General features: G+C 45.6%; 1 protein-coding gene across 25 annotated transcripts in view; it reads left to right on the top strand.

Annotated features, from left to right (window-relative positions):
* Positions 1-15657, top strand: part of PPP6R3 (protein phosphatase 6 regulatory subunit 3) — a 1519855-nt gene that overhangs the window by 892741 nt on the left and 611457 nt on the right. For all 25 annotated transcript variants that reach the window (XR_014978878.1, XR_014978880.1, XR_014978879.1 and 22 more), the window contains one exon: positions 7556-7671. Coding sequence is in view for 20 of the 25 variants with exons in the window: in XM_085644788.1 (XP_085500914.1) it covers positions 7556-7671 (116 nt within the window). In the remaining 5 variants the exon portion in view is untranslated. The remainder of the gene's footprint in view (positions 1-7555; positions 7672-15657) is intronic.

The raw sequence follows: 15657 nt of genomic DNA, 5'->3' as shown, positions 1-15657 counted from the left end.
GCAGTTTCAGGCTTATTCTCCTGAGCAGCGAATCCGGGCAATGATAACAATGTTTCAGCCTCTATCCCGGATTTTGGTGAGTATGACTGAGGCATGCTGGGCCTCCAGGCCTCCTGCATCCTGCTGGTAGATCATGCCAGATGGCATTTGCGGGCTCTGCAGTGGGATTGGAAGTTCCAGTGGGCACAACATCAGGGCAATATTTCCGATGTTGTCCAGATCTCGGAGGGGACTGCAAGTCAGTTGCAGTGGTGGCTAACGAACCAAGATTGAGTCAGCGGCAGATCCTTCTCCCTTCCCCAACCAGAGTTCACAGTGGTGATGGATGCGTCAGTCCTGGGATGGGGCGGCTACATGGGAGAGATGGAAATCAGGTGTCTCTGGTGGAGTCCGGGCACCCATCAACCTTCTGGAGCTCCGGGCAATTCGTCTTGCACTGAAGGCATTCCTTCCTTCTGTCAAAGGAAGAGTAGTGTAGGTTTTCACTGACACCACTGACATGTGGTACTACAACAAACAGGGCAGGGTGGGGTCGTGTACCCACCCAATGTCAAGAGGCTCTTTGCCTTTGGATGTGGCTTGAACATCAGGGCTTGTCCCTGGTGGTTCAACACCTCGCGGATTTCCTGAATGTCCCTGGGGGGAACGAAACTCAGCCGCCAGTGTGTGATGGATCACAAATGGCGTCTTCACTCAGAGGTGGTGCAAGGTCTCTTTCAGCAGTGGGGAGAGCCTTGGTTAGATCTATTGCCACTGAAGAGAATGCGCAATCTCAGCAGTTCTGCGCGTTGGAGTTTCCAAGGTGGCACTCTCTCGGTGACACTGTTCGTCGCAAGTGGAATTGTGGCCTCCTATACGCCTTTCCGCCGGTCCCACTTGTACCCAGAGCGCTGAAGAAGATAGTGTGACCAGGCCCAAGTCATTCTTGTGGCTCCGGACTGGGCATGAAGAGTCTGGTACCCCGAGCTCTTGAGCATGGCCATCGATCCTCCAATCAGACTGCCTCTTCTGCAGCATCTTTTGTCGCAGCAGCAGGAGACTGTTCTCCACCCGAAACTGTCCAGCCTCTACCTCCTTGCATGGTGATTGACCCGCGACAGTGGACAGCTTTCGACCTTCCTCCCGAAGTCTGTAACGTCATCTTGGCAGCCAGGTGTCCCTCCACCAAAACGGTATACGCAGGTAGATGTAACAAATTTGTGGCATGGTGCACAGCAAAAGCTATGGATCTCCTTTCTGCGCCTCTTTCAGAGGTTCTCCGCTTTAGTCTTTTTTTGGCCCAGGACTCTCTTAAACTCCATCTTTCATCCATTTCGGCCTTTCTTTTCTTTTTGTTATGATCACTTTGGGAGCGCGAACAGCATGTTTATTAAGGACTGGATTCAAACTTGGAAACACATTCTAGAGAACCTCTTGAATCTTCTAATGGCAAAAACGACCAAATGTGTGCATCACCACATGGGTACGTCTATTATCAAGGAAATAGACAATGAAAAAAAGATTAATCGCAAGTCATTGTGATGTATACTAAAATATATTGTGATTTAGCAATTAGGAATCTGAAGACTGCACATAAACGTAAACTAGCGGATATCAAGTACAACAACCACGAAAAATTTCGGCCTAAATCAATGTATGCAGTTTCTACCCGTAATGAAAAGGTGTTCTGGACCCTGGTTGGTGAGGGTTCCTGGACATATCTACAACCTAATGATCTGTTTATAGCAAATGATAAATAGGAACCTCATATCAAGATGCTTTACAAATCAATGATTAACACATTATTTGAATTCCAAACAGACTTTCTACCTCTTTCATCGATCTCCAAAGAAGAAATAGCAAAACAAATGAAAGGTTCTCATGAGTCAAAAGCGGCTCGACCAAATGGCATTCCTATCGACTCGGTAAAACTAGATATGCCACTTTGGAGCTTGTTATTTCAGCTATTTTTAAATGTAACTTCGACCCGGGCGGTAACTACAACTAATTCTCCTGAGGCTTGAGCTGGGAGAAGAGCAGAACGATCACGGAAGGCAAGCTATACTTTGCGAATTGCACAAACCAATTTCTTATTTGTTTTATGCATTGCAGGTTTTATTGTGTACTGGGGCATCTTATTTTTAACTATTCAGAGTTTTAAGGCTGGGGCATTAAAACACAGTGGATCGAGGGACAGGAAGTGCCGCCATCGTGGTAGGAGCATAGGTCAGCGGACCAGGCGCCAGGATTCGCGCTTAAAACGCAAGCTGGCGCATGCCTAAGGCAAGCCAGTCTGCGCCCATCCGCCAGGATCTTTGCCTGCTCTCAGGTATGACAGTACAATGTTGCTAAGGCTGAGGGGGACTGCCCTTGCATACTCCCAAATACCCTACCTATAGCTGATCCTGAGATCTGTCCTGGTTGTGGATCTAGCATACCCAGGATCTTAAACCTACCGATCTCTAATAAGAAGAGGAGGAGAGAGGCAGGAATTAAGGAGATCCGATCTATGAAATGTATTTTGGTTAATGCGAGGTCTCTAGTCAAGCACAGCCTAGAATGTGCCAGACTCATTGAGGACCATGAGGTTAAGCTGGACTTCATTACGGAGACTTGGACAGACGCCGCCTCAAGGCCGGACATTGTGAAGGCCATCCCCCATTCCCCCCCCCCGGAATTTTTATGCAATACACTGGATAGGCCGATAAGGAAAGGCAGAAAGGCAGAGGTTTGGCAGTTATTTATCATCATTCAATCAAGGCAGCCTTCCAGCCAATTCCTATCGATACATGTGAGGCATTATTTTTTAATCTTACCCTCGCCCATCACCACTCCTTCAAGGGGTGTCTACTATATAGGCCGCCTGGAGCTAGAAATTCCTTCCTAACTTCCTTGGAAGAGGGGACGCTCGCAAAGGCCTTTACAGTCATGGGAGACTTTAACTTCCACTTAGAATGGACGGAGGAAACGGATACTATGGCTCTGAACGACCTGATGCTGACTGTAGACCTGAGGCAGCAGGTAGTAGGTGCCACGCACAGGGGAGGGTATACCCTGGACGGGATTTTTTCTAACCAACATAATCTCCATTTCTGGGGCCTCCGCCCTCTGGTATGGTCTGACCACTCAGCAGCCCAATTTGAGATTCTGTTGTCTGAGCCATATAAGAAAAGCACAGGCCTTAAGGAGTGTATAAGAATAAGAGCTTGGAATAAGGAGGATGGAACCACCTTTAACGAGCTGTTATCTTCCTCTGCAACACAATTGCCTCTCGAAGTGGAAGAGGCTTGTCAAAGTTACACAGGCTGGTTGTAGCAGGCCTGCGAAAGACTAGCTCCAAGTAAAGTCTTGCGTCCCACGAGAGTACACCCCTCTGCCCCCTGGTATTCGGAAGAGCTCCAGAACCAAAAGCTCATCTGTAAGCAACGTGAACGAAACTGGAGGAGCAATTACAAGGAAACTGAGAAAAAAGCTTACAAAGCTAGCTTGTTGACCTAAAAACAGGCAATTGCGGCAGCTAAACAAATACTTTGCAGCACAGATCACAGAATCTAAAAATTCAGTTGTTTAAGACTGTCGCCACGCTGGCCTCGCCCAAGCCAGTGGTAGTTCAGCCCAGCCAAGTGCTCTGTGAGGAACTGGCTAAATTCTTCCTGTCCAAGGTGGAAGCTATCTTCACGGTATTTAGCAGAATAAGCACTGGCAACATGGACGCGATTAGGGAGACTCCCACGTCGAATGGGGCTTATTGCCCGATGTTGGATACATTTTTGCCAGTATTTCCTTGTGACATTCATAAGATCCTCATGCAAGTTAACTCAGGATCTCCTTTTGATCCCTGCCCCGCCAAGGTGGCTAAACTGGCCCCGTGTCCGATAGCGGATCCTTTAACGGCAATTTTTAATTCAATGTTTGAATCTGGATATTTCCCCAGGCAGTGGAAATTGGCCTCCATTTTGCCCCTCTTAAAAAAAACTCCCCTTACCGGCGAAACTGGTGGAGAAAATTATGAATAGACAACTTAGTCACTTTCTGGATGAGACTCAAGTGAATGACCCCACTCAATATGGCTTTAGGCCAGGACACAGCACGAAGTCTGCACTTATTAAAGCCACGGAAGAGATCAGGGAAGCGGTGGATCAGGGAGGGAGGGCGGCATTGATCTTGTTGGACTTGTCCGCGGCTTTCGATACTGTTCACCACACGATACTGCTGAGCCGCCTAAATGCGTGTGGTATTCGCGGGAAAGCTTGGGACCTTTTAAGATCCTTCCTGGCGGATAGAAAACAAATTGTGGCCCTGGGGGACTTTCAGTCTAAACCCTTTACATCACCTTGTGGGGTCCCTCAGGGATCCTCCCTCAGCCCAACCCTTTTTAACATTTGTCAGTGCATTGGCCCCAGTTATAGACCCCTTCGGTTTTGGCCTCACGTCATATGCGGATGATACACAAATTGTGGTATCTCTGACACCAGATGGAGAGGCTGGTACGGAAGGACGTTTTTGGGAGTGCATGTTAGCAGTGGGCAGTTGGATGGCTAAGAATTGCCTTAAGTTGAATTCGGACAAAACGGAGGTGATATTGTTTGGTAATAGTACGAATTTTTGTACTCCCTCCTGGTGGCCCGACTCAATCGGCACTCTCCTCGTCCCAACTAGAAAGGTAAATAACCTGGGCATAATACTTGATGACAGACTTACTTTAGAGCCTCAAGTGAATGCGGTAGTATCCAAAACTTTGTACATCATCAAAATGCTGAGGAAGGTGCTGCCCAGGGAAAGCAGACAAACGGTGGTCAGGGCTCTTGTGATGGCCAGACTGGACTATTGCAATGGATTTTCCTTAATGCTCAACAAAGAGTGTTAAATAAATTGCAGATACTGCAGAATGCTGCAGTTAGACTGCTCACTGGCTCCTCAAGATTTTCCTCAGTCTCTAATGAGAGGAAAGCTCTACATTGGCTTCCAGTCAAAAGCAGAGTACGATTCAAGGCTCTTTGTCTAGCATTTAAGGCTTTACACGGCATGGGCCCCGATTTTCTAAAGCTTAGACTTCGATGGTATGTCCTTGCGGTCTAAAGAATCCATGTTGGCTCGGGTGCCACTTATAAAGAAAGCCCGATGGGGGGGGGCAAAAGTTTTATCTACGGCGCAACAAAAGCATGGAACGAATTGCCTTTTTATCTCAGGACCATGACGGATCTGTTGTCATTTCGTAAAGAACTAAAGACCTGGCTCTTCTCTCAAGAGTAAGTGCCTTTTCCACTCTTCAGCGGCCAGTAGTCTCGGAGGAATTAGTTAGCGCCAGGACACCCCCGGGTATTTGTCGCGCTCTACAAATGTCATTAACAGAACATAACCTGGTAATGTGCAATCGCTCATCCAGTATATAAAAGCAGCCCCAAACAAGATCCATCAAGTTACCGCTCATTAGCCCTTTTGGATTTTGAAGGGATACTTTTCGCTACACATCTACTAAAAACGAATATATTGAGCAGTAAATTTATGCTTAATACCATTAACTCCAACGGGGTTCTGTCCGAGCTGCTCTACCGTTGATACTGTGGCACGGACTCTAAATAGGGCTGTACTGGCAGGTAGAGGGAGAACAACGTGACAACGTTGAAGAAACACAAACCTATGGATCTAGTTATTGAAAAATGTGACTTTTTGGATCAAGATTTTAACAGGTCAATTCTGCTGGGACAGATTAATTTAAAAATGTTAAGATTCAGACTGTTTTATGTTCCGATTTATGAATTTTCAGAAAACTTGGAGTTGAGTGTTCAAATGAAAGACTACATGCCAACACTGTGGATTTAAAATGGAAACCCTTATACATATACTGTGCATTTGTCCAAAACCTTTTCGTTTAAAAAAACTATACTGAGTCGGATTTTTAAAGATTCAAAATTAAGATGTATCCCTGAGGCTGTTAAGTACTGTTTTATTCTTCAAGATATTTGTTTTATTATACTATGACTGAATTTTTTAGACCGTGCATATAAAATGTTAGGGCCTTGCGTTTTGGTAATCTTAAACCATATTTTTATCTTTTATTTGATTTATAGCATATTTAATAAAATTTTCTATCTTGTATTTGATATTAAAATGTATTTATTTCGTATTATTGTCATCTATGTGAATAATACAATAAAATTGATCAATACCATACATAAACGTGCCCATCTCAATGTCAACTTCTATGATGCCATGCACTCCATTGGGCCACCAGCCCCTCCTGGCACGCCTTCGGGCCTCAGGGAGCCGAGAGGTGCCCCTGCCGAGTTATCACCTGCCAGTTCTCCCCCAATGCCATTCAGGCCCTCTGGAGCTACCCCTACACTGTTTCTGGTGCCGCTGACACTTTTCTGGTAGTCTCGATCTTACCGCAAGTTCCTCATCTGATCCTCCCCGAACTGTAAAATGGGCTTTTCACTCTGAATCAGCAATTAGATTCTGCACACATTCATACATCATTCAGTCGTGGCTCTGCGTTTTTGGCATGGAAATAGTCCTGAAAGAAACCGATGTCAGTGCTTTGGGGTGGCATCTATATAGGCACTGCGTACATAATGAATGATACGGATGAGGCGGATTCAGAGCAGTCAACACCACCTACTGGTACCCAGAGATACTGCTCACGATTTTTTTGAAACATTGTAACGCCTAGGGAATATTCTAAGAATGGAATCTGTGTTTAGGTAGTCTCTAACAAAAAAAGCGTCACCGAAGGGAAGGATCTACTTTAACATCCCATAGCTTAGAATGTCTAGGTTTGGGGTATTCTTATTCCTAATCCCTTTAAGCAATCCACACACCATAGGATACTCAGCCACTGGCTTGCCCTCATCTTCTGAAGCTCTTCTGAAGATTCAAATATGTAGCTGTTAACTGTCCTTTCGGAATTTTTCCATGCTGGAATTTTGCCCTGCTGCCCAGAATGGGACGTTCAGAACACTTTTAAAAACGTTATCAATCAGAGCAATATGACTTTCCACTCACCACCCACATCAGATAGGTGATTTATTATCTTTAGTAGTTCCTAGTGCCACAATGCTCGGATATACTTCGTAGCTGACTCCAAAAAGTCTGGCATTTCTGCAAACTTCCTGGCATATTTTTAGGCCACCAACAATAACTTGGCTTCCAGCGCTAGATTTTTGGTAGTGCAAGCCTGGAATCCTCAGCAATCCTGTAAATCTGGGATTAGAAGTGGTCAGTCCATTCACAACTCTAAAAGAGATTGGAACCATGGCTCGACTCTCCCACAGGACTGATAATTGTCTGCTTTACTACATGTTTGAGAACCCGAAAAACACCTGTGCCTCTCTAGGAAAGATGGAAAAGCACAAAGACCAATCCTGCAGAAAAGCATCTGTAGTCCGGATCAGGCCTTCAACTGTAGTATTTGCTCAACTGGGTTGTCAATTTCTAGGCAAACAGATCTATGTTGAAGGGCCCTCAGAACTTTACTGTGGTCTTGATCAATATGTCGATTAACAGTCATGGGTGTTTAATTGTTTCAGAACTTATTTTCTTAGCCTTTTTAACAATTAATTGATTTCCATTTTAGGTCTGACGGTGGAAGACGGTATGGCTTTATGGGCCATTTAACCAGAATAGCTAACTGCATTGTCCACAGCTCTGAAAAGGGGCCAAACAATATACTAGTGCAACATCTTGTCAAAGGTGCGTTTGATATAATCCACTAATAGTTACACTTTTACTCACTCATTTTAATTATGGATACTGAAAATGTCTTATCACTGTAGTTTTCATTATCTGGTGTTCTTTATGACGTTACTAATTGTCTCCCTCCTCTAGGCTAGGGTGCCTCCTGGCTTGCTGTTTTCATGGTATTTCTGGTTGCATCAACCTAGCTGTGCCTGTTTTGTATGCTCATTGAGAAGCTATACTTAAACTAAAGCTTGGCTCTAGGTACATGGCTAATCTCTTCAATGATTTTGGTGCAGGGGTCCATGCATTTACAGGTGATAGTAGTGCCTTTTCTTCTCGGTTTGTCATTGTTAAAGCTCCGTAATGGAAAGTATAAAGGTAACACAACTACAATAATTGCAGAATAGTCAAGTATCCCACTGCCAGGTAAAACCATAATCTTTCAAAGCAGGACTTCACCTAGTTAAGTTCTCATGCCATGTAAAACAACTGTATCTTCATCAAGTGAAGTAAAAGTGTAAGGAAGGAAAGGTGGCAGTAAACAAGGGGCAGGAGCTGGGAGGATGTCCAACAAGTCTCATTAGGAATCCGTCTCCAACCACAGAAGAGTACAGTCCGTCTTTGTAGGAGTCCTCTTTGAAGCCTTCTAAAAATAAATATAACCGTCTAAGCTTTCAAAAAAGGGAAAGCCTTTTTTTGTAAATCAAAATTTGTTTAGCAGAGTTCAATGTACATTCCAGAATGCCCAATACCAAAGAAGGTTTCTACATCAAATCTCCTACATCAATTCCCCTACTAAAGCTGCTTCTCTAGCAAACCCACCTTCTTTAAGATGGGCTCATGCCCCCATGATCATTCCCCTCGTTGATTCAACATGTGGTTTGGATTCCCTGATGGTAACCTGTATGCTCTTCACCGCCAATGGACCAGAGTTCCCAAGAGTAGTCAAATGATCTTCCAAAAGGTATACATTGCTGTAGCAAACTGGCTCTCTATATAATATACCAAAGTAAGGTATAGTGTGGGTGTGTTAAGCATTTATTGTATTCATTCAATCAAGGAATAATTACACATACTAAGACAGAATCCAGACCAATTAGGTAAGTATAAAAAAAAATTGTTTTCTTTTAGAACTAAGCTGGACTTGGCACAGATAAGTCAAATATACTTTCAAATGCAAGACTGTTATGGAAATGCAGTTGTGCTTGAGATTGCAATTGTTACATGTTTGTAAATGCTTTGGAAACAAGTTAAATTACACGGCAATTACTTTTCATCACTCTTCGATTACTTTTAGATTACTTTGAGTACTGGGGTTGGTATGCCTAGATACCACACCTTAGTATCTCTAAATACAGGGGTAAGGACGACTTTTTATACTTTGCAATAAAATTCTCTTTTCTTCATACAACGTAGTTCAACACTTTTTTAGGCCCATGATCTCTCTACATGGGGTTCATATGAGGAAAAAGTGTTGGCCGTTTCACAGGTTAGTACCCAATTTACGAGGGTGCGTTTTGGGGATTAGGGCCAAGGTTCTCCAAGTTCTAGATGGGCACTCAAGTTGCACCTTCAGCGGCCCTGGGGTGCCCAGATACAGACTGCAGGGGCCCAGTGGTAGCCAATGTGGCTAAGGGGACTTCGTTTAGGGACTGCTTACGAGCAGGCTGCCTGGCTGTTGGAGCAAAGTTCCTGGGGTTAAGGTCAGCACTGCAGGAGCCAACTACCAGCACAGGAGCTGCACCACCAGCGGCACTGGGGTGGCTGGGCACAGGGTGCAATACGGACATCTGTGACCCGCTGCTTTGCAATGGAGACCTTTGGTTTTGTGAAGTTGCTGCAGGCTCGGACAGGGAGACTTCCTGAAGGCAATCACCGGCTGGAGAGGTGAGTTAGGATCTTTGGGTATGCCTGGACACTGTCAGTTAGGCCACCCAAGACCGTGGAGCGTCAAGTGCAGGGGTGTCTTCTGGCATCGGGTTTTCTTACCAACTCCAGTCGCGGTTGGAGGGGACCCTTCTGGTTGAGGCTGCAGGCTTCATCTTGAGTGAAGGTCCGGATCGTTGAGGAGACCTCCTTGTGCTTTTGTGCCACTCGGGCCGTGGGTGTCTGGTGCAGAGTGGTGCTGAATCGCAGAGCGGCCGGAATCCAGATTCTGGAGGGGAGTCTTTGTTTGAGCAAGTCCAGTGCACCTGGGATAGTCTGTAAGAGGGTCGCAGTGCAGGTCCTCCGGGCTCTGGGTGTTGCTTGCTGCTGGACTCGCCGGGGTTCTTGCTGTATGCAAGCCGTAGACTGGACAGGCTGGTAGGGCTGTGGCCAAGACAGTTGATGTCCTCGTCTTCCTGGGTCAGCACAACTCTTGGGTCCTTCTTTGAATCTGAGGATGCAAGGTTCAGGGTCACCCCTAAATACTACATTTATGGACGTTAAAGAGGTGTGCAGGTCGGGACCAATGGATCACTTCTTTGGGGTGGGTACACCCCTGATTAAGCCACCCTCCAGTGGGAGAGGGTATGAGCCTTTTCCTAATTGGCTGAGTACCCTTATCTGAAAGACATAGGTAGGCACAACTTTCTTCCTAGTTTGGTTTTCCTGCCGATTCTCCCACCCAAAGTGCGGCCCGGAACCGGTGGGAGCCAGTTACTGAGGGCAGCAAAAGGCAGGGATAGCTTCCAAAGGCAGAAGGCCTTTAAAGCTTCCCCTTTCGTGGACCCAACCCATCTGAGAAGGAGGCATGACACCTCTGCCCAGGATGGGCTTTTGGTTCTGGACCCAGAACGCAGAGGATCTCCACCCAGGGGTCCAGAAACCTGTCTAGTGCTGGCAGATGGCAGGCAGCTATTCAGGAACCATACCAGGGCTGGTTGATTTTCAGGGGTCATCTCTAAGCTGCCCGCTAAGTGAATTTTACATTAAATTCCACACTGGCATCAGTGTGGCTTTAATGTGCTAAGACGTTTTTACCAAACTATCCAGTATCCATTATAGAGCTGTGGAGTTTATAATGACCCAACTCCCAGACCAAATACTCATTATGGGCTTACTACACTTACAAGGTATAAGACTAGACTTAGACACTGTAGGGGTACAGGGCTCATGCTGCTGTACCCTCACCTTAGGGCTTTTGCACCCTGCTAGAGGGGTGACTTACCTAGGCCTCAGGCAGTGGATTGCAGGCATGGAACAAAGGGATGTGTGCCATGTTGACACTTCACTTTTCTCTGCACCAAAATATGCTGCCTTAAGTGGCAGTGTGTGTGTGTTAAGGTGTAGGGTCTCTAAGGGTGGCACAATAGGTACTGCTGCCCTTAGAGGCCTTCCGTGATCACAGGGCTCTTGGTACAAGGGTATTGCCTGTGGCCAGGGATGTTCCTATTGCGGATACAAAGGAACAGTCTTGGGAAAGAAAACAGGCCCTGGGAACCTGATGGACAGAGACACACGGCACATCAAGTCAGGTTGCACCATGCAAAAAGGGGCACTTTCTTACAATTGCCTCATTCACAGCTGACTCAGTAGTCAGGGCACCAGTGATTCCATCGGGTATTTGTTGACTCCCTTATTGCTATTCGTGGCCATGCTTGGCTGCAGTTAGTGTTTTTCAGGCGATGTCCTGTCATACCTTATGGACTTTTGCTTTGATGGAATAGCCTTTATGGGGACAAGACAGATTCCGGTCTGGAGCAGTTCAAGGAGAGCAGGACCATAATGCACTCCCTGGGCTTATCTGCCCCACCAGCTCCATCAGCCCTACCATTCCTTTTGCTGTTTTTGGCAGGGGCACCCCATGCCACCAGCCACTTAGAGTTCAACAGGGTGTCCAGCCTTTTCTTGGCCATGGCCCTCACCTACCACGCTGTCCATGTTGAGCAAGTAATCATACTGCCTGTGGCCCCAACTGCCAAACCTCTTTAGCATGACTTTCGTAGAGCACAGCCACTTGTTTGGAGGCAGGATCCAATGATTCTTTCTGGGTTGGCAGGCTATTACATCTGACCGGTGGGTCCTGCAGCTTGTGAAGAAGGGATGCTCCCTACCATTCATGGACACTCTGCCTCACCTTCCACTGACCCTGGACCGACTGGTAGAGGACCATTTGTCCATCTTACAGTAGGAAGTGCACACCCTTTTGGCCAAAGGGCCTATCTAGAGACTGCCTATGCCAGAAGTGGACTAGGGTAGTTATTCTCACTACTTTCTGGTGCCAGAGAAAGACATGGGCCTTCGTCCTGTTTTAAACGTGTGCCCTGTCAATGCCTTCCTCTGAAAGGACTAATTCACAATGTTCACTCTGACTGAGGTCATGTCTGCCTTCAATCCTGGAGACTGGATAGTGGCGTTGGATATGCAGAATGCCTATTTCCATATTCCCTTTTTGTAGGTCTATCTGCTCTCATTCTGGTCCCTGAGGGAGTCCAAGCTCCACATCAGCCTTTTGGAGTTGAGGGCCATCTGCTTGGCATTGGAAGCCATCCATTCATAAATTAAGGAGAGGCTGGTACAGATGCTTTTGGACAACACCCCCACCATGTTGTATTGGAACAAACAGGGCGGAGTGGGGCCACAGGCCCTGTTCCAGGGGGCCCTGCACCTCTGGAAATGCCTGGACCATCAAGCCATTTGTCTGGCGGCGAACCACCTGGCAGGATTTTTGAATGCCAGGGAGCAAAAACTCAGGCATCAATGTCTACTGGATCACAAATGGCTGTTGTAGCCAGAAGGGGCGCAAGGTCTTTTATTGAATGAGGAGAACTTTGTCTCAATCTATTTGCCATTGCCGGGAATGCACTGTGTGAGCAGTTCTGCGTGTTGGACTTCCCAAAGTTTCTCAGTCAGAGATGCGTTCTGCATGGGGTAGACCTCTGGACTTCTCTGTCTTTCTGCAGATACCTCTTTTGCCCCGATTTCTAAAGATCAGGACAGACTTGGCCCATATCATCATAGTAGCGCCGGATTGGGCATTGAGAGAATAGTATCCAGAACCTCTGGGCATGAGCATTTGTCATCGGGTGAGGCTTTCCCTCTGGAAGATCTGCTGTTATAGAACCAGAACAGTTTTTTGTGCCCAGGCCTTTGCAATCTCCTCCTTCATTGACCCTTGACAAAAAATGTATATGCCTGTGGTTGGGACACATTTGTGGCTTTGCCATGCAGCAGATGGGCCCTTTCCAGATTTTGTTTTGTTTCTCCCTCGGCCAGCAAACCTTTGCTTTGGGCACAGTTGAAGATGATCTTTTGGCTCTATCTGACTTTTTAAATTTGCTAGATCAGTCTTCATTGTTTAAATCACTGGTTGCAATGTACTTTTTTTAAAGGCCTGCAACATCTTTTACCCCTTCCTTTGTCACGCTAGGTGGTCATCACCTATTTGATATGTGCTCTTTGACTGTGTCCCATTACATGCTTGAGCTTCTTCAGGCTCTGTGTGAAACTGCCGTACACCACCTACTTATCAGACAAACTGGTTCTGTGCATGCTGGCATCCTTCTTACCAAAAGTCTAGATACAACAATCACCCTACTGGCATTCTGTTCTCTCCTGCCCATTTGAGGAGGAGAAGAGACTCCATCACTTACACCACAAAAGAGCAATGAGCTTTTACATCAGTCATATCGTAAAACACTGGCAGGACATTCAGCGATTTGTGGGGTTCACTGGAGTGAAAAAAGGCAAGGCTGTGTAGAAGCAGAACCTCTTGCTACATCATGCTCTGCATTAGGATCTATTACACGGCCAAGCAGCAACCTCTAGTAGGACTGCAGGTTCATTCGCCGAAGGCTAAAGCTACTACCACTGCTTTGGCACAGAGAGTTCCTATGCTGGGCATCTGCCAGAGCTCCCTGTGTGAGCATCACTCCATATTTTGACAAAGCTCTACTGTCTGAACAGCCTGGTTTGCTGAGAGGAGCATTTTGCCCACTCGGTGCTGCAAGGCGTTTTTGATTTGAGTCCTTTCACAGACGCGCCTCCAAATAGGTGCTGCTTTGGTATCTATTCAGAAGGAGGAGCATCTACTTTTAAGAGTCTCAGTCAGAATAAGTTACTTACCTTTGATAATGCTGTTTCTAGAAGACCGTATAACTGCAAACTCTTCATTGTCCCTGAGGATGAGCAGAATTGATGTTGGGTTCAGTGAAATCACGCAAAATTACATTAAAATTCTGCCAGGTTCCATGGAATTCCGCAACTGGGCTGTGTGGGCATTTTGCGTCATTTTCATAGTGGAAAATGCACCCTCACGCCCAGGGTGCATTTTGAACTTTGAAAAAAGCACAGTCAAATACCACTCGGTGCCCATTACTCTGCAGTGATTCAAAGTTTAAACCATTGCATAGTATGTAAAGGCGCCAAGTGGTATACAGTGGTTTCTATGCTTTTGAAACTACTGCATAATTTAAGGTTTAATTAGTCAATAATTCCATGTTACAAGTGTAATGCAGAATTACCAAAATTCCTCATATTCTGCCGGTGGAATTGAAACCTCCGCCCGGGCCGAATTGTCCCTCCCATCCTTCCCATTCTGTTCATTGGACTCTATTCATTAATAAGATCCAGAGTCTAGGAATCTGCAAACTGGTCACAATAAATTTGTTTTTGGGGCTTGTCCAATCTAGATGTGGACATCATTGAAAACAACTGATGTCAGTGCCAACCTCTCGCCGCTTCCTTTTGGCTTCAGAGGTACTGCTGGATACTGTTCCTGATCCAGTCCGACTCCTGGGGAATGTTCAAAAGGCGTACAATCAGTGGTTAGTCTGTATCATAAAGAACGTTACCTAAGGTAAGTAATGTTTATTGAACAGGCACTAATTTGTTTGCTGCTGAGGAAACCGAAGGCAGATCAGACTATTCTCTCCATCAGTGAGAAGCATGTTAATACTATGCTCTCAGGTTTCCTGGAACAACAACACTTTTGAGTCTGTCTAGTCTGAAATTCGACCAGAACACAATACTAAAACAACATTATTATCCGTATTCGATGACCTGAGAATGTCTGCATACATGGCAGATCAGACTTCCTTAGTTCTTCTTGATGTGGCTGTCGCTTTCCATACTGTCTTACTTCGTTTTCCACCCAAACTTATGGAAGCCGGACTAGTTTACCCTTACCAGTGGTGTTAATCAGTGTTTCCCAAACTATGTGGAGTAGCGAGCTGATTTTTGGTGGGTCGCAAAAGTCCAAGCAGTAAATAAATATGCTTTTAAATTCTGTAATTCTCTTGTCACATTTTCTGTGCTTTAAAGACCGTGGTCGAATGTCTGACTACGCCTTCTCCGCTGCTTTTTTAACATTGGGATTGGTGTTTCTCCTACTTTGCAGTCAGACAGAAAAGTATAGTAAATTATGAGAGTCCTCCTCGGGTACATTAGGTGTGAAAGGAAAGGCAGTAAAATGTACTTTCTTCATAGCACACAACAAAATGTAAATACCTGTAAAGCTGTACACATGAAGCCCATTTTTTATGTAAGTCTGAAGTGTGATGGAAAAAAATGATTTTAAAAGGTTCAGAATAAATCTTGACACTTTACTTAAAGAGGGCATTTGGTTCTAAAATATTTGGGAAGCACCAATGTAAAAAGTGTCTAGAGAATAGACAGCAAGCAGTCTATCTCCCTTAATTTGTGTTGGCCTTTAGGGCTCTGAGCCCAGGTGTTTTGCTGGGGTCTGCTCTTAGTCCATCCCTGTTCAGAATCTACATATGCCCTTTTGCTTATCTAGTTAGTGTAGGAAAGTGCCCCTTTTTGCATGGTTACTGTACGAAAGTGGCTCTGTATATACTGTTCCCAAATAGGTACAGTGTGTACAGAGTCCACAGTCCCCAGAGGTTTGGCAGAGGCTAAAGTTAGATATAACCTTACTCTCAAAAGTAGTAGCTTGGTCGAGCAGTAAGGCAGTACCAGAGGACAGTGTAAAGCATTTGTTGTGCACACTCAGTCAGCAAATGGTCTCACACACTCAATAACTGAACTCTAGGCCAATGGTTTGTATATACAAAT

The sequence above is a fragment of the Triturus cristatus genome, chromosome 3_1 (genome assembly GCF_964204655.1).
Source record: "Triturus cristatus chromosome 3_1, aTriCri1.1, whole genome shotgun sequence".
NCBI classification, from domain to species: Eukaryota; Metazoa; Chordata; class Amphibia; order Caudata; family Salamandridae; genus Triturus; species Triturus cristatus.
This window is presented reverse-complemented; position numbering and strand designations above follow the sequence as displayed.